The sequence below is a fragment of the Limulus polyphemus genome, unplaced genomic scaffold, assembly GCF_000517525.1.
Source record: "Limulus polyphemus unplaced genomic scaffold, Limulus_polyphemus-2.1.2 Scaffold3340, whole genome shotgun sequence".
In the NCBI taxonomy this organism is placed as follows: Eukaryota; Metazoa; Arthropoda; class Merostomata; order Xiphosura; family Limulidae; genus Limulus; species Limulus polyphemus.
The window spans coordinates 99,317-124,242 of NW_013668950.1; the positions used below are offsets into that span (position 1 = coordinate 99,317).

At 32.6% G+C, this 24,926-nt stretch overlaps 2 protein-coding genes across 2 annotated transcripts in view; both read right to left on the bottom strand.

The window, feature by feature from the left end:
• LOC106469179 (SLIT and NTRK-like protein 2) overlaps positions 1-1,996 on the bottom strand; it is a 12,342-nt gene extending 10,346 nt beyond the window's left edge. The window contains exon 1 of the mRNA XM_013929644.2: positions 1,789-1,996. The gene's annotated coding sequence lies outside the window, so the exon portion shown is untranslated. The remainder of the gene's footprint in view (positions 1-1,788) is intronic.
• A 7,473-nt stretch (positions 1,997-9,469) lies between these two features.
• LOC106469177 (UPF0692 protein C19orf54 homolog) overlaps positions 9,470-24,926 on the bottom strand; it is a 17,543-nt gene continuing 2,086 nt past the window's right edge. The window contains exons 2-5 of the mRNA XM_013929642.2: positions 23,289-23,413; positions 12,887-13,010; positions 11,831-11,901; positions 9,470-10,359 (exon numbers count right to left, since the gene is read on the bottom strand). Of these exons, the coding sequence (XP_013785096.1) occupies positions 10,022-10,359; positions 11,831-11,901; positions 12,887-13,010; positions 23,289-23,413 (658 nt within the window). The 3' untranslated portion in view covers positions 9,470-10,021. The remainder of the gene's footprint in view (positions 10,360-11,830; positions 11,902-12,886; positions 13,011-23,288; positions 23,414-24,926) is intronic.

Sequence of the window (24,926 nt, forward strand, 5' to 3'; positions counted from 1 at the left end):
GTTAAAGTGACTGTGGAAATTAAGTGTATTACAAAGTTTGTAACGAGAAAGAATAAATTAGTTTTAATTAAGAAAGGACTTGCATAGCTGAAGTTCCTCAGATAGAATTTTTACGGGAAATTATCAAACAAACAGATACGTAACGATATATAATGCCAGGAAATAACAATCGTATGCTGTTTAAACTACCAAATCCTTTTCAAAAATTAATAGACAAAACTGAAATGATCAAAACGAAGTATTGCTTAGATTACAATGGTTTTTAAAGTCGGGATTGAGAACAGGAAATTAATCTTTTAGTTGATCTTAAGTCTCTACCCAGAAAGAGCGGCTTCTATTGCTCTGGAAGCCAGAGGGTCTACATGAGTTCTTGTCCATTCTAGGCCATATTGGGACACTAAGTGTTCACTTTTCTGCTAGGATGATCAGTAATCAATGGATTTTTACCACTTTATCTCATGCTCCAGTGAAAACAAGAAGGAGTCCTCAATAGCCGCGGATGTAATTTGATCTCAAATCAATCAAGAGATGGAGCTATGAACTAAAAGTTTGCACTTGAAACAAAAAACTCAGAGCCATTCTATGAGCCGCTATGCCGCGGCTGAAAATTACGGACTATTTAACATACAAGTCGGGCATTTCATGACAACTTTAGACAGATACTACATAGAGCTTTATAATTCTAATGATTAGACCATATAAGCACAAACTACTTATTTCGTAAAATATTGAGGCAATACTTGTATAAATTAATTTAACTAGGACAAGTTACTGACCAATCATTTACAAACTGAGATTTTTAAATTCTGAAAATATGGAACATTATATACGTTCATGCAAGAACTTCTGCCTATCCTACTTCTTTATCTTTCAATTCTTAGAAATGGTGCATGCTGGAAATTCAGTAAATTATGGCTAACAAACGAGACATGATATAAGATACAAAAGTTGATTGTAAGTTGTTATTGTTTTTCTATGAAATTTACTAAAAAGAATCCCTGACTTGCAATTAAGCACAAAAAATGTCTTACTGTCTCATAAAATTTAACTGAAATATAGCATTATATATATTTTTCGATAGCAAGCTTTCTAACTTCTATTCTGTCCAGTTCAGGACAATCTAAATAGAAAAGTTAAATCGGCTAGAAATGAATTTTCATTACAACGGCTGTTATTTTTAACATGAAGTTAAAATTCTCGTCCAACAAATCGTTACTTTACACACTGTTATAGGTAAATGTACCTTAAGAAAATGTTACTAAAAACAGAATAAAAAATACGAAACATGTGGTTTGACTTTATTGTTTCGGATATTCACGGAAAGGGCTATCTCCACTTGCTGTTCCCAATTGTGAACTTAAAAATTGTAGGGAAGGCAGTTTTGTCAACAGCACCCACCATCAACTCTTGGTCTACTCTAATTGAATAGTGGGGTTTGAATTTTACTGTTATAACACACCTATGGGCCCTAAAGTGTAAGGATTTTTTTCTAATTATCAACACGATAATTAGAACACAAAGTTTGATACATGACGGATATCCGTTTATGTGGTATAAACGGACGGTGCATAGCAATGCATAAATGAAACTTTTACCCAGTTTCACATAGCAATGATTATCAATTATTAAATACTGTCTGAAACTAACATTACAATTGGTTTGTGAGTTTTTAATTACGTGGGATAAAGAATAACGACATTTTGAAAAATCCATTTCGAATTAGCTAGTCAATGGTACAATTTAAATCTTTAGATATTACTAAAATTAATAGAATAAAACTAAACATACCAATACTCGTCTCTTAAAAATAAAGTGATGGATCAGGAACCAGGAGCTCAAAGTAAATGATAGTGAACTCGGCAAGATATGTCTTTGTTCTAAAACATACTCCTACGAAGGTACGCTGTTCTGTTATCTCTGTTGTGCAACTACACGGTGATAAACAAAACACTCGTTACGGCGTTATGTTCTAAGTCCACGAATTTCCGTTTAAAATATTTGAGTCAGGTAAAGTCAGGACATGGAAAACATAGGATGATCTCATGAATCACTAAGTAGGCGAAGTCAAAAACTATGATGTATCACGTATATGTTACTCATCAGTATAGGATATAACGTAACTACTTAAGTATGAAATATATATGTCATAACAAAATATCCTGTACTTATATTTTAGATAAACAGTGGAAGATCGTTATATAAACACAGCCGTCTATATTTTTTGGTACAGTAATTTTACAGGATACATATGACGAAGAGATAAATTATCCCTATAGGTGAAAACAATTGTATTTAAGCACAATGCTACACAATAGGCTATCTACGGTATACCTACCGCAGGTATCAAACTGCGATTTAAACGTTATAGCCCAGGAGTCAGACCAGGTCTGACTATCAAACGAAGGGACTAAACGCCACTATGGTTTTCAGTTAGCCTTATGTTTGTAGTATCTGTAAAAAATGTGATGGACATTTTAGAACCAGATCTAAATGACTTTTTTGGCAGCCATCTTTACAAATGGTTGCCAATTTGTTAAAAATCATCATTTTGGTTTATCTGTGGGCAGCAAAATAACCTTGACAAAATGTATCTAAAATTAGTTATGGCCTGCAGCTACGTTTATTTTGTAGGAATTGTGTCATTATTTGGAACTATATTTTATGAACTGGCTCTTGAATTCTGCACAATTTTCATCATAAAACATAAACTGCTGTCTCATGTATATAGTTACTTGAAAGTGATGTTTATTGTTCTTTGTGCACTCTACGTTACGTTTTTAACGGGCGTGTGGGCAGTCCCTGGGCTTAGTCGTTGTGCTCGACGTTACACTCGTTACAAAAGAATGTATTTGGGTTTCAGTTAGTGCTTTTGCGAGCCAACAACTCGAGGAAATGTACGAGTGGAATAAAGAACAGAGACAACGGAATAAAAATCAAATAACTTCTTTATTTGTACACTGTTGAACAGTTCATCTATGTCGACATTTTTAAGGTTATGTTGAAACAGCACCAACTCTAAATCATTGAATTATTCGTTTTGAAGATATATGTGCTCATTAATAAGACCTTCTATTAGATTCAGTAACATACACACAACATTAGTTAAGTTACCAATTCAATTAACACGAAAATTTCTATCGGTCATAATCTGTACAACTGTATTAACAACTCTTCTAAGATATCTTTAAGTAGTTCCACTTTAAACATTTTCAAATATACTGTTTCTTTAGTACAGTTAATGTTCTTCACTTTTCCCTCTTTATACGTTATTGAACCTTAAGTGAGACACTGTTAGACTAGATCAGAAATAGTATACTTACAAGTTTGTGTGGCAAACTTCTTGTAGATTCTGGATTATTGACATCTTCAGTCTTCTGGAGCCAGAACAATTCCCCGGAGCAACTTAACTTTTGGGTTGGAAACACGGAATTATATACACAATTTTTAGTGTTTTTCCGATTGTTCAACAGATCTACTTTTAAAAAGTAATTCATTTAATATCGGTACAAGTGGAATCTTCCAGCAACAAGTGGACTATTCCATCAGATTGTGACCAAAATCCACTTTGTTATTGGTCCTTACAGAACTTATTTTTGTCCATTATCTAATTAATTTATTTGGCGAAATCATCTAAGACAATTAACTTAGGGTGTATAGAGACAAACCGTGTAACTCGGACCTCTTCACTGATATTAATTCACTCATTTGTTTTGTCACTGTTCCGTTAACTGTTTTTTGTGACATTGATTCATTTTTGTGCTTTATTTAAACAACTGCGGTTTTATTTCAACATACCACATCTGTACGGTTCTAGGAGTCGTAGCTGCAACTATCTGTCAAGACTGGGAATGTATCTCTAGCTAACTCATGCATTGGGCTTTAAGCCTGTATCTTTCTTATTTAGTAGTGTGGTTCACTAGTGTCCACGTTTTTTATAACTTTCTATATGCTGAGTTCTCCATACTATACGTTATAGAATAAAAATGTACTTCTTGAAAACCTTTTAATATGTATATACTTAGTATTTGTATTCCACAAATGCTTCATAAACATGATGAATGTTGCGCTGATCACCTTTTAATTTTGCAGTAAGCAAATATCCCAACGCACTTTGCTGCTGATCTACATATACTCACGTGTTCCAAATTTTGTCCAGAGATATTTTGCTAGCCTTATGGTAGCTTTGCATAATAGATATCCAAATCAGCCTGTATATCGTCAATTTTGACTTGAAGTATATATATCGTGTATATATTCTTAAAACAGGCAATGTAATACACAAGGATTGATACCTGCCAAAGAAAATGGTACCGACTCGCGTGGAATATCAAGTATTGTGCGTGTCAATGTACAATATACACAAGTAAGTTCAATGAATCTCCTGACGTTTTAAGGAGGACGCTAAAAAATACTCCTATAACAAAAATGTACAACTGTCGTGTTCACGTCTAAAACATCGTAGCTCATGGATTTTGCTATATTCAGAGTAATAATTGTGTAACTAATGTAGTATGTCATTAAGTATTGCGAGAATTCATGGTCACACTTTTCGTTTTGTGGGAGATTTTAAATAAGTGGTATGTTTCTTTCACAAACATTAAATGATATGTTTATATATTATCTTGGAATTTAAACATAAATATTTCACTTATAAAAATTAAAGTTTCTCATATTTACTCGTTAAACTTTTGCTTGCAATTGCATCAACATATTTTATGATATGATACCAATCAATAATCAATTTTTTTCCCCCATAGTCCTTGCGGACCGTCGAGCCGATGGCAGATCTTGTTCTGCCATCGTTTCTAAAGCTGTTTCTTACGTCAAGGATGCAACCCACTTGACAGCCTTCCCTCTTGTAAAGGACGAGTATGTTTGGTGGGACTGGGATTCGAACCCGCGACCCTCAGATTGCGAGTCGAGCGCCTTATCCACCAGGCCATGCCGGACTCCAGTAATCAATACATACCTTTAATGTGTCTATACTCCACAAAATACAGAGTATGATTTCTGTTTTCTTCTTTAGAGATTAATGATACTGAAATACATTATATGATGTCAAAATGACAGAAGTACATATAAAAGCAAAGAAACAAAAAATGGAGTATCAAGTTTGCATAATATGCAGCAGAGTCACCTCTGAATAACTATCCAAACCTCATGATGAATCATGGTTAATACTTCAATCAGCTGCAAAAGTTAGGCAGTTTGAGCCCATTCCTAAGCTAATTTCTGACAATTTATCTATTTCCCCACAAGTATACTACTACAGAAAATGTATATCAGAGTTCACCCCAAATAAAGGTCTATCAAATCCAAGAAAGTCCACAAGACGTCAATGTACTACTCAGTGAAGAGTTTACGAGAAAATGTGCATTTTCTATAGAAAGTAACATATACATGAAAGGAACAAATAGCTGCAAACTAATTATTTCAGCTGTTCAGTATGTGATATTGCAACCAAGTGCCTGGATGAAAGAATTCTATACTCCTCAAAGACTAAGGACGTCATGCACAACAAAAGACGAAGATAATGACACCTGCCAACTTGATATGATAATACTTAAGTCTGATTTATGCTCTTTAGTAACATACAAAGTGATCTGTTTTGCAACCCACGTATTGTCCTTCCCACAAAACTGACCACCCAGCTCGTTTTCTTTTTCAAAGTGAATGGTATAGATGTGGCTAGAAATGGAATAAAAAATTACCTTTGTCCAAATCCTGAAATGGAGTTGGGAGATTCTTTACACTTTTTCACAGTTTGATGTCGAGTGTTAATTAGATCAGGCAATTTAAGCCATTAAACTGTCTTTACTAATTATATAATTTTGGAAGCAAATTCGACACCTGTGATAAACAGCAAAGACGTAAATCCCAAATCAAACGAGTGACTATATACCTATGTGACCAAATCAAACATAGAACCTATAATCAGTCTTGGCCTCCACATCCTGAAGATTTGAATGAAACCTACCTCTCCTTGCTTGATTGACTGATGCAGTTCCTGAATGCCTTGCTTAATGGTCTGCAAAAACTACTTGCTTGTACTATCTGTCTCACATAGTCTTTTGCCCAAAACATTATAAGTGCTGTAACAACTGGTGAAATATTTATGCCAAAGGACATTTTGCTTCCCTGACAATGTTTATCTGATCAAAAGTATGAATAGAATTGGTCATGGTTGCTCATACTCCCACTTGGAAAAAACCGACACTGCACTCTGTATGGAAAAAAACCCATCAAATCATTGAAGGTGATCACGTTCCCCTTTCTAATGAGTATACATCCATCTACCCCTACAGTAATCCTACTTGACAACACTGACAGACAGGAGGAATTTTTAAGTTGGGCAGGGGCATCACATGGTGTCAATGGCATAATTGTCCAACCTACCTCCTCAATTTGTGTCTCACCAAAACCAAACATAGAAGCTAGTAAGAAGGACAAAGTGGATATAATCAAACCATTAGACCTACATCTTCCACTCTAAGAACAATCCACCACCGATAGTACATTCTGATCTTACTGAAACATTAAAATCTGCAGCACTGAATGCATGTCAACAGTACATCCTATGGATTATGGCTCGTGCACATGATTCAGCTGACCAAACAATAAGTTCATGGATAGGATTTAACATTCAAACACGAAACCACAAAACAGTTACAGAAGACATGGTTGGTTATCTACCTACAATAAATGCACTCTCCACAGAGAGGTCCTTTCTATTCAGTCATCAATACACCTCGATCACATTGTACTAGATCAGATACTGCTTTCCAAAGTGACACAAGTTGCTTGGAGAAACCTGGAGAAGTTTGGAAGCTTAGTGCTGAAGCTTGGCAAATTCCAAGCAATTTGTAGCTTGATGTCAACGATTGGGAAGATGTTTAGTGATGCCTGACTCCGAGACCTGGCTGTGGAGTCAGTCATTGCTGAATGGTCGACCAGTAAAGTGCTTGAGGATAAACATGGACATGGGAAACTTAAATTGTTGAAATTAATGATACGGGATTCAAAGATCCTGGAAGCATTTGCCTCACTTGGCAAGGTTTGAACCTCACCAGATGAAACATTCAGTATTTTTTTTATAAATTTACTTGTCAACTACACTATCCTAACAGCAAAGTATAGTCAATGAGCTGTGATACCAAATGTTCCATAGAAAATGGGGAGAAATTGAATCTGGACAACTCCCACCCTGTGAGCACACACGTTGTGTAAATTATCAAGCCGCTATCTGGCGAGGAAGTCTGATAAACTCCCTATATATTTTATCCCGAGTGCAGGAGATGGGTGGGTAACAGATCTCAGCAGCAATCTAGTTGTGCAGTGGATGACAGGTTCCCCCAGCTCCAGATATCATCCTCAGTGTAATATCATGAAAGTGTGCTTGATCTTGTCGACTTAGTGATTGCACGTGCATTATAAATGAAGTGAAATGCGCAGGGGCATGCAAACTACTTACCTATGCCAAAATGGCGACTAATAAAAAAGTTAGTGAAGATGTACAAGATTTGTCAGATAGTGACGACGAGTAAACACTTTATCCAGTAATCTTCCACACAGCTTTTCTCTTCTTTAGCTACACCCATCACAGCCCGTATCTATTCATCGGTTAACTCTATTAATTTTGTTGGTTGAACCACTACTGGTACTTTGCTGATTTTATTTACTTGGAAGGCCTTATGTTTTAGTCATTATTTTTTGTATCTTTTTTTTCTGCCATTTTCGCTGCGATAACTTTAGAAGGCTATATCTGATCATCAGAAAACTTGGCACAGACATTGCATCAGTCTGTGAAAAGAAGCCTGGTTCGAAATCCAATATAACCGCCAGGTGGCCATACTGGATTTTGTTATCACCGTGATAAGTCTGAAAATCCTCAACCAATCAGTGCAAGAGGTGGTATAAACAACTGATAATCCTTTGTGAAGAAACCTATTCATTTGGAACCAGTACAAAATCCATAATTACTGTCAAGGTGACCATTTTAGATTTTCTTTTCACCACAGAAAGTCCAAAGTACCTCAACCAACCATCGTGACATTTAGTCCAGAAAATCAATTGTCTTTGGGAAGAAGCCTATTGATTTTGAACCCAGCCAAACAGGCTATATGGGTAGCTTAGAAAAATTGGTTGTCCCACTGACTGCGATGGACCCCATGTTTGCTGTGCGAACACTAGACATCTAGTTCTGGACTTTTGTTACTCAATTCTTACAAAGAAATCATTGTTGTAAGTCAAATCTAATTTAACGTGCATTTTGTCAAGGTTATCTTGGATGAAGATGCATTTTTCATGATTTTTGATGAATTCATGGTCACCTTGAAAAATGGTCGACAAAAGTTATTTAGCTGTGGATCTCAAATGGCTAACTAAAAACATAGTGGCATTTAGTCTCTCTCTCTTTGGTAGTCATCTTTCAATTATGAGAGTCTGACTCATAGACTATTGTAAGCTCAGTTGGTTTACCATTGAGCAGGTGATGAAAAACTGACGATCAAAATTGGCACAGTTTAATTAACTTTAGGGTGCATTTTTTATCAAATGTGAATAAAAAATCAAGCAAGGCTTCAGAGAATGTGTATGCATTCTGATTTTTTTTTTGCTTTAACTTGTTTACCAGAATTTTTTTTTTGTGAAAAAATGTTTTTTTATGCCATTTAACTAGTGGTTTTGTATGGGAGCAGAATAATATTTGAAAAAAATAATAATAAAAATATACACTCTGGTATGTGTAAGTGTTTTTGTTATATGAATTACCCATCAACAATCTAGTTTATTATTGTTGTTGTTTATTATTAAGCACAAAGCTACACAAAGGGCTATCTGTGCTCTGCCCACCAGGGTATGAAACCCGGTTTCTAGCGGTATAAGTTCGCAGACTGGGGGGGGGGGGGGCTAGTTTATGATATAATTACATTATAAGTAATGATAATACAAAAAGTTTTTATTTTTTACCTCCCCCATTATTAACCTTGAATATTCTCTCTCTTTAAGGAAACGGTAAAAGCTGAAGTACATAATTGTTTGTCTAATGCATTATGGGATATTGTCCTATCTTTTTTATACATTTTAAAATTAACTGTCAAATGGTCATAAAATACATGATTATGTATATTATCTTTAATGATTGTGTGTGTGTATATATGGCTACCATATTTATTACACTATCCTTAGCTAAAAGAAGTGATGCAACGAATTAAAGTACTGTAGCAATATTACAGCTTGGGCACATATTTCAGAATTCCTAAGACAATCACTTACTTCAGATGTTTTGGCAGTTAAAAGTAAACTTTTAAAAATTAAGAAAACTCTTAATACTGAAAAGTTCAAACTATGTAGTAATTGTTTTGACCTACACTCATATGCATAATAACATAATATTTGAAACTTTTACTTAATACTGTAGATGTATGCATGTCTAAACGTATATATTCATATAAACAGGGCGGGACAAAAATTACTATACATTTGTTTTATTTAGAACACTGTTTAATTTCTAACATCTTACTTGGAAATAAATGATAATTAAAGTGGTTTCAATTGTCTTATTAATATTTTCTGTAATACAACCATACATTACTAACTACACCAAGTGTAAAATTACTACTTTTCCACCCTGTATATATATTATTCTATTTTCCAATTCACGAAATGACATCTTTCATACAATTACAAAAGACAATGAGAGTAATTGCATTTTTCAGGCCTTGTCCCTACGATAGGTAGAAGAAGTATATTTTATTATGCAAACTGTAAGAATTTTTTCTTTAAGAAAACTTAGATTTGTACTTAATCAAGTTACATGCTGGGTCAAGAGAATGAAACCTCAAAAACCAGCAACCTACATTTTTATACCATTATTTAAAATAATTTAAATAAAGATCTAATTTGTTTAGTTCTCTCTTGCACTAACTCACCAATCCAATCAATTGTAAAAAAATTTTAAATGCCCAAAAAAAAATCTTTACTGAGTAGCACTCTCATTAAAATCACTTCAAACACAAATTATTTACAATTCTCGAGATTCTGGGGTCAAAACAACAATTTTATTACAAAGGCCTTCTTCTATGCCACCGACTGGTAGATTAAACTGTCCTTCAACTTGGTGCTTTGGAGCTACTTTGTTTAAATTTCTATTACTTTCACACAGTCTCTTATACTGCCAAACACCCAAGTATTTACTTTTTCCTTGATGTCCATAAACAAAAATCCTTTCAGATGTTGACAGAGTTTGAAGATTATCTACCAAGATTTGACCTTTTCTGGCATGATAAAGCTTTGGAATATTGTCATCCATTTTGAATGAAGATATATCAATCTGATTTGTATGGTTTGTGAAGCAAAAACCTAAGATATACATAAAAGTGTATGTGAAAACAATAACTATGAGTAATAATTAATATTAATCAGAATGAATACAGAAACAACAAAACGTGAATTCTATAATCCATAAGAGTTTTAGTTTGGCAAGAAATGCTGAATATGATTGTTTTAAGATTCATAAGCAATATTAATTATTTTAACACAATCAGTTTTACAAATCATGATTCTACATTATCACTATTTCACTGCACTCTGCCTTATTCACAAATACCAAATTGCATAAAAGTTTTACACTAAAGTTGGGCAAGCATGGCTCATGCTTCATTGCTTCATGCTTGTAGTCAGATAGATAGTTGCAAGATTGAGGCTGGCTCGCATCATACTGTTGTGTTCTTCAGAAAGACACTTTTTCCCACTTTGCTTTTACACCAAGGTCTTAGCATTAAAGCTAACTTGTTTCATTACTTCTATTATTCATGGACAACAAAAAATACAAATATTTTATATTCAACAGTTGAAAAAAATAATGATTGTGCTCCTTACATATCAGCTTGATTTTACAAACATAAAATATACTGAAAGAATGTGAGCATAGAATTCAACAAATATCTTTATAAATTAATTTATATACAAAACCAGTAAAATACCCTTGTCAGCTGAAGATATTTACAAACACAGTAACAGAACAAAATGAGTTGAAAGTTGTTGCTAATCTGTTAATACATCCAACTAAGTTGTATGTATTTACATATCTATTAATATGATACAGTAAGGTGAATGTATACACAAACCTGTTAATATGATAAAGTAAGGTGAATGTATACACAAACCTGTTAATATGATACAGTAAGGTGAATGTATACACAAACCTGTTAATATGATACAGTAAGGTGAATGTATACACAAACCTGTTAATATGATACAGTAAGGTGAATGTATACACAAACCTGTTAATATGATACAGTAAGGTGAATGTATACACAAACCTGTTAATATGATACAGTAAGGTGAATGTATACACAAACCTGTTAATATGATACAGTAAGGTGAATGTATACACGAACCTGTTAATATGATACAGTAAGGTGAATGTATACACGAACCTGTTAATATGATACAGTAAGGTGAATGTATACACGAACCTGTTAATATGATACAGTAAGGTGAATGTATACACAAACCTGTTAATATGATACAGTAAGGTGAATGTATACACAAACCTGTTAATATGATACAGTAAGGTGAATGTATACACAAACCTGTTAATATGATACAGTAAGGTGAATGTATACACAAACCTGTTAATATGATACAGTAAAGTGAATGTATACACAAACCTGTTAATATGATACAGTAAGGTGAATGTATACACAAACCTGTTAATATGATACAGTAAGGTGAATGTATACACAAACCTGTTAATATGATACAGTAAGGTGAATGTATACACAAACCTGTTAATATGATACAGTAAGGTGAATATGTATACACAAACCTGTTAATATACCCCAGTGAGCTGAATGTCCATTCTTACAACAAGGTTCATGGTTTCCATCAGCATCATAGCTGAAACAAGTTAGGGTGAAACAACAAAAACAATGTTAGTTAAAATGTCCAAGAAAATGTTAAGACACACACCAGTAATGCTAAGGAAGTCCTTCAAAATGCCATGTTTATTTTTCTTTACTGAAATTGTTTAATTACAAAACAAACAGATTCCATGATAAATAGGCTGTGTCTTTAAAACTATCAGTATTCCAAAGTATAAAAAAATGCAACAGATAGATACTTTCAGGACTAAACCTGTAAAATGGTTGACTGAGCAGTTTATCATATTTTTATAAAATATTTCATAGTTAAACAGCATTTTAAAGACAGGATTGTCTATCAAAATCTGATACATATCATCTATATAAATATAATAGTACTGTCTGTCTATGTAACTACTTCACAGGGTTTGGATGCGGTTTCACCAAAACTGGTATGGAGATTCATTAGGTCCATGCAGGGGTACATACAAATTTTCAGATTTACATTTTGCAATTCTTATGGGCATTTTTTACTACTACCTCACCTCCTATGGATGGATCTTCACTACATTTGGTATGAAGGTTTGTTGGGTCCATGCGGAGATACATGCAAATTTGTGGTTTCCCATTTTGCAGTTTTTATAGGCACTTTCACATTTTTTTATAATTACATATAGGGGAAGCAACTTTTCATGTCTTCAGATAACCTTTCATTAATCATGAATTTACATAACTTCCATCTAGGAGACAGGTACTCCAGCTAGTAGTAAATAATTTTATCTAAAGACTATGTTAACTGAAAATGAATATATTTTTCCTCTACATACAATTTTACACTTTATAGAAGGTTCTCAAAGTTTTGCATTATTTCTGTTAACAGGAATTCATATGCTGATATAAAACTGTCACATTAACTGTCTTAACTACTAGTATCCCAAATTACAGTAACTGTCATACACTCTATTTGATTAACTTGATAATCTTACAAGTAATTCAATATTATGATTAAAGAAAAAAGATACGGGACCAGTATTGGCCAACCCTCTGCTAAGTGGTGAAGAACTGCTACTGTGTCACTAAGTCCATTTTCCCAAACATCAGCGTTACACTTCAGCACATCCTCAGCTAAAACTGCCATGTTTCTGGCTTGTGGGTTAGTCATGAAACAAAATTGCAAAAAGATTGTAGTAGAAACTTATAAGCTTATCTTAACCAAGAAGCAAATAACATATCAATGATACTGAAGGTTAATGTGAAGGGAACCTCAGGCAAAGTGTTTGTAAATTAGTGTTCTACAGAGTTAACCCTTACATTTTGTAGTTATGTTACAAGAGAAACAAAGAAAGAAAAACTTTGATAACCATAGGTGAAATATGCTTTAAATTAATATTCTACTCATTAACTAAACGTTCAAATCTTTCTTTGCTAAATACAATTGTAATCTTTATATTTAATTGTACGATGTGAAAATAATGTTACTGTTTCTAAATTTTATAAAATTAGATCTTGTAGGAGAACTTATTTAACTGTTCATTCGCAGATATATACTTCTCTAACAATCACTTTCATTTCTGTAATACAACTTGTGGTAATGTTTAGAACATTATACTGCTATGTTCTGTCTTGAAATGTCATAACTTGTATTACATAAAAACCTCCTGAATTCATGAGCCCAGTTGTCTGAATAATAAAATATAATGAGCTCTTACAAAGTGAATATCCTCAAATTTTGTTTTAGAAAGAAATGCCAATGATTAAACATATTTATGGTAATTAATTACAACACAAGAAAGGTTTTATATTACTGAAAAAATTTAATTTAATATAGGAGTAGATCTTTTTATTTTCACAATCTAACCAAACTTTACATTTTAGTTAACACAGAAAATATTGTGTATGTGAGAAGCAACAGCTCATTAGTGTTGAGAGGAAAATAACAGTCATATACCCAACCTTTTACTGTGACTAATATTCCTTTCTTTGATTTCTTTCTTTATTAAGTCTAAGTTTTTTGTGAAGATTGTGATTACAAAGGTAATTAAGTATTCCTATTGTGCTTACTCTAGTACAATATATACCAATTATTACTATTCTCAATACCAGTTATAAGCATTCTTTTTGTGTAGCAGTTAGACTAAAAATTATCACAATTAACATATCTAAACTATCACTTAGAAATCTGAAAAATGAAAACAGGAAAGAACACTCTATAATTCTACATACAAGTAGATAGTTTTATTTTATTTGGGATTTTTTTCTATAATGCATCCTTTTTGATGTTGCTGACTGTGTACTATTCAAATTACACAAGCTTATAAGTATGTTCAAGTTTCGTGTTTTGGTAACCTCTGTGGATTTTAAAAACAAATGATTGGATTTTATCTGATTTATGAGTAACAACTTTCTCCATTTTTTCTTTGAAGATTCTTTCATTAACATTAATATTACACCTATTATTTACTAATTTTGACAATTTGAAGGTTTTACTACACTGTTAGCTTGGTATGTGGACTTAGAACTAACCTAAAACTTCCAAGTTGGCTGAACCCCATGAGATATTACTGGGATTACAAATGAAAACAATGTTAACAGTGAGGATATTCAACTGATAAATCATTACATTTATCAATACTCTACTCATTTGCTGTAAGAGTGGAATCTTAATATGAAACACTTCCCCTACACATTTTTGTTCAGGTGGCTTTTGTTTCAACATCTTTCTGATGAAACTAATATGGCTGTTTCCACTTCTTAACAAACTAACTATCAATATAATTTCTGATTGGCCAATACTTTATTCAGTGTTATGAAAGTGTCTGAGTACAGCTGCAGAAGGATAAATGCTTAAGCATCTACTATGAATTTGACAGTGTAATTGTTTCATTTCATTCCATAAGAAACTTACCAGGTCATATTAAAACAAACCAACAAAACTTTTACTTTTTAACAGTCAGAGGGCAATTCATTTTATGTAGATGACTGACACAGTAGTCTGAGATGGTTACTTGTCCATTATCAAGTTATATAATGTGCTCAACACAGGGATTAACTCTAAATTTTAGCATTACATGCCTTCAAGCTTACCACTGAGTCACCAGGAATGGGCTAGGATGGAGCCTTATTTTTGTACTGATTTCCCCCTCAGTTATGCTTCACTGTAGGTGCTGTACATAATTTCTGAGACTATGAAATATTCTCCTTTCCGTTGTTTAACAAACTTTTGTTGATAGTTTCTGAACAATTTGAACTTGGCTTAATCTATAAAATTTTGCTCATTCCACCCTTTTGTTTGATTACTCCTTTTCAGCAGTGGTCTTCATGAAGCCAAGCATCCAATGAGAGCACTTCAGGGTGGCATATATCTTACTGTTCTTGATATACGTTCACAACTGTATTTACAGCAAGATCTATATTCAATCATAGTTTCTCTCATAAGGAAATTACTCTGAGATTTAGCATAACTTTTGAAGAATTTTGGTATTCTACCTTAATTGCTTCTATCATTAACAGAGTTAGTTTCATGTGCCCTCTTCGGAGTCTTGAATAAAGCTCCAACTGAAAAGAGTCTTGCCACAATTTTTTGCATGGAGTATCGTTCACCAACCGAAACTTTGAGTTCCACATGCTAACCATGCACTATTTCAGTCCTGGGAGTTATGACTGGATTCATATTACATCTAATGGACATAGTATAACTGTCTGTACTTTTATATGCATTATACTGGTGTAGAACTCTCTGATTGGTTGAATGACAACCAATCTCAGCATTATGGCTATATTCTAATATAGTTCAATTTCACAAGAAAAAAATATGGCATTCAAATAGTACTGTCTTTTATAACCCATTTTTACTGGCATTACTGTATATATGCATGTGTGTGTGTCAAACATTTTAACAGAAGTATAACAACTGTTATGAATATGATAATACCTAGCATTACAAAACAAGGAAGAGAATTAAACAAACTTTTGTATTAACAGAGGTTAATAAAACTGTATCAGGTTTAAAAATTACACAAGGTAAAATTTTTTGAGAGGGAATAACTGTTGTAGTAGTATTGTGGTAAGAATATACTTTGTGTTTCTATCATGCAATATTATAGCATTTATTCTGTATATGTACAGGTTTCCCATAACATAAAGTGGAAAAAAGCAATTAAGTTTATTTCATTCTATCCACCTTTGTTTCACTGTCATTTTCCGGAGATAATACCTGCTCTGCCTAAGGGAAGGTATATTGTTGTGCAAGAATTTCAACATCAGTGTCTTTTAATGGGTTTTCAGGTGATATCTAGAGGTTATGGCCCCATCTATGATGTAATGAGAATGATCAGTCATGTGGATAGTACTAGATGCCATGGGTAAATGTGAGGTTTCTTCCAAACTAAGGAATATTGCATTTAAACAGTCTGGAATAGGATCTTGAAAAGAAAACCATTGAGAGTATCCACTCAAAGTGACAGTACATTGTATTCTTTATTTGTGTTTAGTGTTTAATAAAGACTGTGCATATTTGTGTTTTCACTTTGTGTCCAGTCTTATTATTCCATTTTACATTGGCTCAGTTACTAAAACATTTAATATTGCTTTGTAATCTGTATCTTGATCAAATCTCCTTTTATCAAGCAGACATGTCTGATACACTTTGAAGATTCATTTAGTTTCATCTGGAATATCACAGTATCATTCAATAAGCAATGGGATACTCAGTCTCTCTAATTATTCACCAAAGTGCAAGAGTAAAACCAGTATGAAAATAACAGGTAAATCAATCAGAAAACAATATTAATTATCAAACTTAGGCGATCAAACCCCCCACAATATACATGTATCTATTGTCCATTGCCTGTTGCAGATATTGTAATTATTATTCCCGATAAACATTGCTATAAAAAAACTGATGTTAATGTATTATAAAACAAATACTACTGAAATTAATAAAAAAACTATGACAACTTGCAGCATAGTTTAGTTTTTAACATTTTCACACCAACCATTATTGTTAATTATTGCATTAGAATAAAATATTCACAGCTAGCCATAAATGGTGGATGTGAATGGTTCAACTTGGAGCATTGAAGCCTTCTTCATTTGATTTTCCTTTTAACCCTTAGTGCACAGGAGAGGGTCAAAGTGTGCATACTACAATCTTTTCAGAATGACACTCAACATGGTATTATATGTATTTGTTGTCAGTTACCCTTTACTGCTGATTTAGTGGTAGTTCATGTTGGAGGAGCGTAATTACCAGATACAATTCACAGTGATACTGAACAAAACTTTAGATATGCATTTCTGAGGCTCTAGAAGTTATGCAATTGCAATACACATGCTGTACAATGGACAAAAGTATTTTTCTTCATCATATGAACATTATTTTGCACTCTGACTTCCCAGAGTTTGAGTCAGACTAATGTTGTCAATTCATGAACATATCTTGAGTACAAAGATTTTTACAACTTCTGATTTTCTGTACACATCAGACTTGTACATTTTACTAAAAGCTGGCTACCTTTAATGTAGGTACACATAGTCAATTTGGAATTATGGTTGACACTCCTTTTCTAATACAGGGCTGGTCCAATGATCTGTCCATTCACATTCGTTAAATCTTTATTCTATCATTTAAATAAGGTTGGGGCTGGCTTGTTTGCAAGGGCTATTAACTCAACTGTAGAGGCAGCTTCGAACTAGGTCTAGACAGTGGTAAGGGCCAGAATAATGATCAAAAAATAAAATATAGAGAAAAGTAAGGTATAAGAACAAACAAAAAGTATGTTTTAATAATGGTAGATTAACTATTACTATTTTAATGTTAGAAGTATGAGCAATAATTGAATGACTTTAAAGCACAGGTCAGAAGAGAGGATCTTGATGTAATTGTAATACTAATAGTCAAAACCTGGTTACATGTAGGATTTTGATGATAGGAATTTCTTTGAAATACAGAGTTATAGGTTGTTTAATAGGGATAGAGTACTAAAAATATATAAAATGTGAGATACATCCTGTTCAAGTTGAGGATATCAAATCTAATAGTAATGAGATTGAGTCTCTTTAGGTTTCTGTTCACGATTATAAGGGAAGAAAGCTTTTAGTTGGAATTTGTTATATACCACTAGTGACATAAAGTATTTAGCTGTTAACCCTACCGACAAGGGCCTTCCTATCGCCATGTCATCTCGTTTGTAGATTCACATTCAAAATGTTATTGAACTACTATTTTATGAATGTACGTCAATAAGTTTGGTATCAAATTGTAGATTATAATATAAATTTTTGTATTATACATTAGTTAATTTCTTAATTTAAAAGTAAATATTAAAAAAAAATTCCTAAATATCGATTTTTGTGTATCATGTGGTATAATGAATGCAGCATTGGTTCAAATTAGATGTTTGTGATGTCCAAGTACAAAGTTTGTAGTTTCTTATGAATTAAATACTCAAATATTGACATGCTAGAATGTAAGATATGAACCTCCTACCTTTTCTATTTTCTGAGATAGTAATATATTTATTGAATCAACCTTGGTGGCCTCACCCACCTCTTCCCTTTCTGAAAATATTTGCTAATGTACACCTACTTCGCACAATGACATGTGTATAACAATCAAAAGCTCAAAATGTCCCCCTGGTGGTTTCCCAGCCTCTGCAAAGTATTTGCACAGGAAACTATTTCTTTTAATGCTAGATTCCAAGACATTAGTGAGATCAAAAAATAATATTTTTTTAGACCCAAATACAGCTTAATTACAATGCTTTATAAATTATAGTGGAATTTTATGGTATTGATATAGTAATTTATAATTTTTTTAGTTACTCAAATGTGTATATATATATATATAAAACCTAAACAAAATCATTTTGTTTTACATCCTCCACATGCAAAATTTGATAAAGCTTGGCAACTACGGCAAACAGCAAATGAATACAAAGTTTTTAACTAGAAAAGATTATTGTTTTCTATACATCTTTATTTACTGTTCTATGTTTCAAGAAAAATAATTGAAATTTAAGAACTTATTTGTAAATGGTAATAATGTATGCACTTATATAATATATTATAACCAAAATATGACTGTATTTTACAAAATACTAGTCCACTAGAACACAGCCAAGACAGGTCACTTTGTAAAGGTCTTTTACATTCTTGGATACGGTAACACGAGTGCACGTGCACTGCATCATTGTAACTTCTGTAATGTTAGTCAGACACAGCTCATAGGTCAATAAAATAAAAATAATAAATATATACAAGTGTATAATGTTACAAGAATTAAGCTATTTAGACTAAACAATTGTGTTTTTGTGTTATAATTTGTAGTCATTCTAGAATGAAAAAACATAATTTATATCTATTTCCTAATTTTTTATGGTGGTTATGAGGTCGGTCAAATCAACCAAACCTGTACAGAGATACAATAGTGAAAATAACAGATAAATATAGTTTAAAAAAAAACGTTTGATAATTATCTAGAGGTTATAATGATTTTGTGTGTGAAATTTTTAAATTTTCTGATGTTTAAAAGTATTTTTAATCTTAAAATCAAAATTACTTTGCATGTTGGATAGTCAACATTCAAGAAGAAAAAATGTATGACAAATCATTACTTAAAAAATATTAAAACTTGATACAAAAATATGATATTTTGCATATGGAAACCTTGTAATGTTTCGTGAAGATATGCTTACTGTATTAAAAGTTATAGCATGAAAGCTATAAGGAGCCTATAGTGAGAGAGTTAAAGAGGTTATAATTATGGGAGATGCTAAGAGTCAAATCCTGATAGAGGCAGGCTTTTAAAAACTGTTCAGGATGGCTTTCTTCACCAACTGTTTAGGGAACTTATTAGGAACAATACTATATTAGATTTATTGTTACCTTCTAATGCAAAAATAGTTCACAGACTGGGGAAAATCTGGGTGCAAATGATAATTGCTCAAATAGATTTGATGTCTTGCTGCAAATGGAGATCTCAAAATAACGAGATCTTAGTTCCAAATTTCAAAAAAATAAATTTTGAAAAAGTGAGACAATAATCATGTGCTATGAATTGGGCAAATTAATTAAACAGAGATACTGACCAAATGTGGAAAAACTCTTAAAAGCAAATTCTTAAATATTAAAGATTGCCATATTACTTATAGAACAAAAAGGTGGCTGCAAGTAAAAAAAGTTGCAAGTTGGCACTTAAAGAATAAAAATGATACAATTAAAGAAAAGCATTGTAAATATAAGAGGTTTAAACTGACTGCAATAATGGGAGGTTTGGTAGATTATAGAAAATCAAGAGAAGTGCTCAAATGGGAAATTAGGAAACCAAAAAAACTATATGAAAAAAGGTTGACTGTAGATATAAAAAAATCAATAGTAAGGGTTCCTGTAAATACATTAAGGGTAAGCAGTATGTTAGGATGGGAGTATAGGGCCTTTGAAGGATGATACAGGAATGCTAATATCTGATGATTACGGGATAGTTGAGGTATTAAATTCTACTTTTTCTTCAGTGTTTACTGATGAAGATTTAAGCAATATTCCTCATCCTGAACAGTTGCTAGATCAAAACAAGATTAGAAAAGATTATTACATTATTTCTGAGCTTAATTAAGAAACACTTAGAAAGTTTAAAGAAAGATAAAGATCCTGGGCCAGATAATATTTACCAAAGGGTTCCAAAGGAGGTTAAGGATTGGATATGTAAGCCATTTGCTAATATGCTTGAAGAGTGAGTAGGTGCCAGAAAACTGAAAGTTAGCTAATGTTACTCCTCTTTTCAAGGGAGGTGATAAAAATGGTCTTAGCATTTATAGGCCTATTAGTTATTACATCAGTGGTGGGAAAACATTTTGAAAGTGTGATAAAATGTGCCTTGCAAAGTCATTTGATAAAAATTTTGTTGAATAGTCAGTATCATTGCACTATGGGAAAAATCTCACTAATCATTTGACATTTTGTGAAGAGGTTACTGCTTATGTAGTTTAAGTTATAGCTGTGGATTTGGTGTTTTTGCATTTTCAGAAAGCATTTAACAAGGTGTCACATAAGAGACTTGTTAAAAAAGTTATCTTTGTAAGTGTGGGAGATAGGTTGGCTCAATGGTTAGAAAACTGACTGGAAGAAAGCAAAGGAATGTTATAAATGTCAAAATGCATTAACATTACAAGTGGGGAACCTCAGGGCTCAAAGTTAGGATCTTTGCTCTTTTTGGTTTACATAAATAACATCATTGAAGGAATGGTCAATAAATTATTTAAATTTGCTGATGATATTAAATTTCTGGATGTTACTAGCTATGAGGATGCTGCTGCTTATTTAAAATAGGATTTGGATTATTTGATGAGTTGGTCATATAAATGGCACATGGTTTTTAATTATGATAAATGCAAAGTAATGCATGTGGAATGTCATGATTTGAATTATGAGTATAATTTTGATGGGAATAACCTTAACAGTGTTATGGGAGAAAACGATGATGATGTTCCAGTTGATCAGACTCTTAAGCCATCCAAGCAATGTATTATTATTAGCAGTAGGGCAAATAGTATTATAGATTGTACATAAATAATGAATAAAAGTCTAAAGAGGTTATAATGTCATTGTATAGGTCATTAGAAAGGACACTGAATTGTTGGAAAGGATTCAGAGGAGAGCTACTAGGATGATATCTTGCTTTTAACTTGCTCCCATAATATAAGAGAGAAACTAAGGTTATGGTCACCCCTCTACCAAGTACGGGGTATGGTCTCCGCCTCAGGTACGCGGGAAGCCTCGGCATTGGACGCCAACTCCCGGTCGAGGTATCACCGACGGAACCTCGGGCGCGTTCCTGGAGGCGTTCCGCAGAGGCATAAGGTACCGCCATCGAGGTCGGGTCCGTGAAAAAGTTTCCGATAGTCATATGAGGATAGATTATGATCTCTGAAATTATTCTCTCTTGAAAAAAAGAATTACAGGGGATTTGATTGGGGTATTTCAGATTGTGTTGATGCATTATCTTTTTTATATTTAAGGCTGGGAATAGTAAGACTAGGGAAAACAAACATAAATTTTGGTCACATAGGTGTCATCTTCAGCTCAGATAGCTCTATTTTTCTAACAGGCTGGTTGGCCTTTGGAATGGGTTGCCTTCAGATGCAGTTAATTTAAAGGAGTTAAAGGAAGGCTTTGAGTGTTTTACTTTTATTTTAGAGTTTAGTATAGTGGATGGAATGGGTTGTCTTCAGATGCAGTTAATTTAAAGGAGTTAAAGGAAGGCTTTGAGTGTTTTACTTTTATTTTAGAGTTTAGTATAGTGGATGGAATGGTTTGCCTTCAAATGCAGTTAATTTAAAGGAGTTAAAGGAAGGCTTTGAGTGTTTTACTTTTATTTTAGAGTTTAGTATAGTGGATGGAATAGGTTGCCTTCAGATGCAGTTAATTTAAAGGAGTTAAAGGAAGGCTTTGATTGTTTTACTTTTATTTTAGAGTTTAGTATAGTGGATGGAATGGCATAGATGACCAACTAGTTCCTTGGTGTCCTTAAATTATATATATATATTGTTTCCTCACCTGCTTTTTTTTCTCTGTTACAAACTGGAGAAATTGTGTATCCCCAATGCTATGAGGTTGCTACTACCACAGTTATTCTGCTCCCCAAAAATTATAACTTTTATAATTTCTACACCTGATATACTGGAGGTAAAATATTTTTCAAAAATTATGTTCTAATTAACATATTAAAAGAACTCTCCATGACATTTATTTCTGGTTGAATAGTATTAATGGCCAGTCTCTGTTTGAATATTAATGAATAGAACATCAAATTGTTCAGAGTTAATACCACAGTCACATAATAAACTCACATTCCATAATATGCTAAGTACAGTTAATAATACTTCTCCAATTCAAGACAGTTGATAAGGTGTTCGGTAACTATCACTCTCCCATACATAGACAGTTAATACTTGTTATTAAGGTCTAACTTATGAAACATTTAAAAATAAGGCCTATCCTCAAATACACATTAAATGTATCTATGTGAACTTCATTCACTTATGAAATTTCTTCCCATTCAAGAACATAATCAAAAACGTGAATCCCTTGTCATTTATCAATATAAGTGTCCTCTGTACTTGGCAGGCTACACTGGATTCACTACCAGATGTTTCTGGCATAGGATTGTAGAAAATTGTTCTTCTTCCATCATTAACAACTCATGTTTTACAGCATGCTATGGAACATGACTGTAATATCAAATTCAAACAGTTTAACATTCTATTCAAAGCAACAAAAGAAAGAACATTATAATTCAAAGAGGATCTTGGCATTAAGAATATCCATCTGGAAAAACCATCATGGAGAACTATGTTAACATCTGATATAAATTTATTAATCTTTCTTAATACACTATTTGATATATATAATTAAAGAACTATGTTGTACCTGAAAACATCTCTCCTTGCTTAGTGAAACCTTTGTGCTGGGCTTGAAAAAGCACTTTATCTACACTGATAGAATCCTGACTATTCAGTATCTGGTTGGCCATACATAATGCCACAATTCCACACCTATAGTGATACCCATAAGAAACACTCATGAAAATGCTTTTATACATTTCTCCTTTACAAATATATCATGAAATAAAAGCACTTCACTATATAATATGGATGTTTTTATATGCTTGTATAAATTTTTTATAGAATGTCTAAAATACTCAACTAACATAACAACTGTCACAAACTTCATACCCGAGAGATATACAAGATACCCTGCTCTGCATAAAAGCATCCTGCATCATAAATAATTCTTAAATTCATTCAAAAGTATTTACCAAAATACTTAAACTGAATAATTATCAACTGAAATAACTCATTTGAACTCTTTGCAGACTATAAATGTTTTATACCTCTAACACTTTTTCATATACCTGTTTTACATATATGGGTCATAATAAATAGCAATAGTGGAATAGAAAATTAGTTGAAATTGTGTTCTAGTACAAGATGGTGCATATGTCATTTTTGATATATGTGTAATCAGATTCAAACAACAAACATCCAAATATTAAACTTACTGCTAAAGAAAAGGACAGATTATGTTAACTTTTCCTGATCTAAAAGATGATTAATTTGGGTAAATTATTAATTGTATACTGTTATCAAAATCCTAATTTATCTCATTTCATTTGACAATTGAAAATATCAAAACTTTCTAAAGCAAAGCTGTTTTGTGGTTTCTCTAGTGAACAATGTAATTCAAATATAATGCATGGGAATTTACATTCTGTAATTCTAAACAGTGCCAGTGGTGACCAGTATGTATCAATAAAATGCTAGTAACACACTATCTTAACCCTATGTACACAGATATGGGCCAAAGTGTGCATGCCACATCATAATAGATGGATATTTAAAAAAAAAACTGTATATATGCATCTTGGAGGTTCTATTGATTATGCAGATACAATATACTGTACAATGGACAAAAGTATTTTTAATCTTCACATGAATATCCAATTTGTTAGACTCTAAATCAAACTGACATCAGCAATTCACAAACATATTTTGAGTACAAATATGTTCATAACCTGATTTTTTGTGTACAACAGACTTGTACATTAGACTAAAAGCTTGTCAAACTTCATGTTGATCCAATGAACCAATCCCATGCACATTTGGTTAAACCAGATCTTAGTTTAAACCAATCAAATTTAGAGCAGATGTTATAATACTTATCAATTTAAGTTTCTCTAACTAGTCTGATTCCTTCGTTAGGAGAACTACATCTTTTATACAAGTTTCAACTTTGGTTCCATAATGAGCAGCTGCACGTCATTACTTCTATTACTGTAATTCCAGGTATTTTGCCATATGTTTATTAATGTGCTTTATTCATATAAATAGTAAAGCTTAAATATTTCAGCATTTATCCAACTCTTGTTCATAGTTAAATATGGGGAAAACATCAAATAAACAGAAACAACTTGATGTATATATATAAAAAAATAATTTCATCGTTTTTGTAGTTCTCACTTTTGTTATATGCATATATATATATATATATATATATATATATACACAC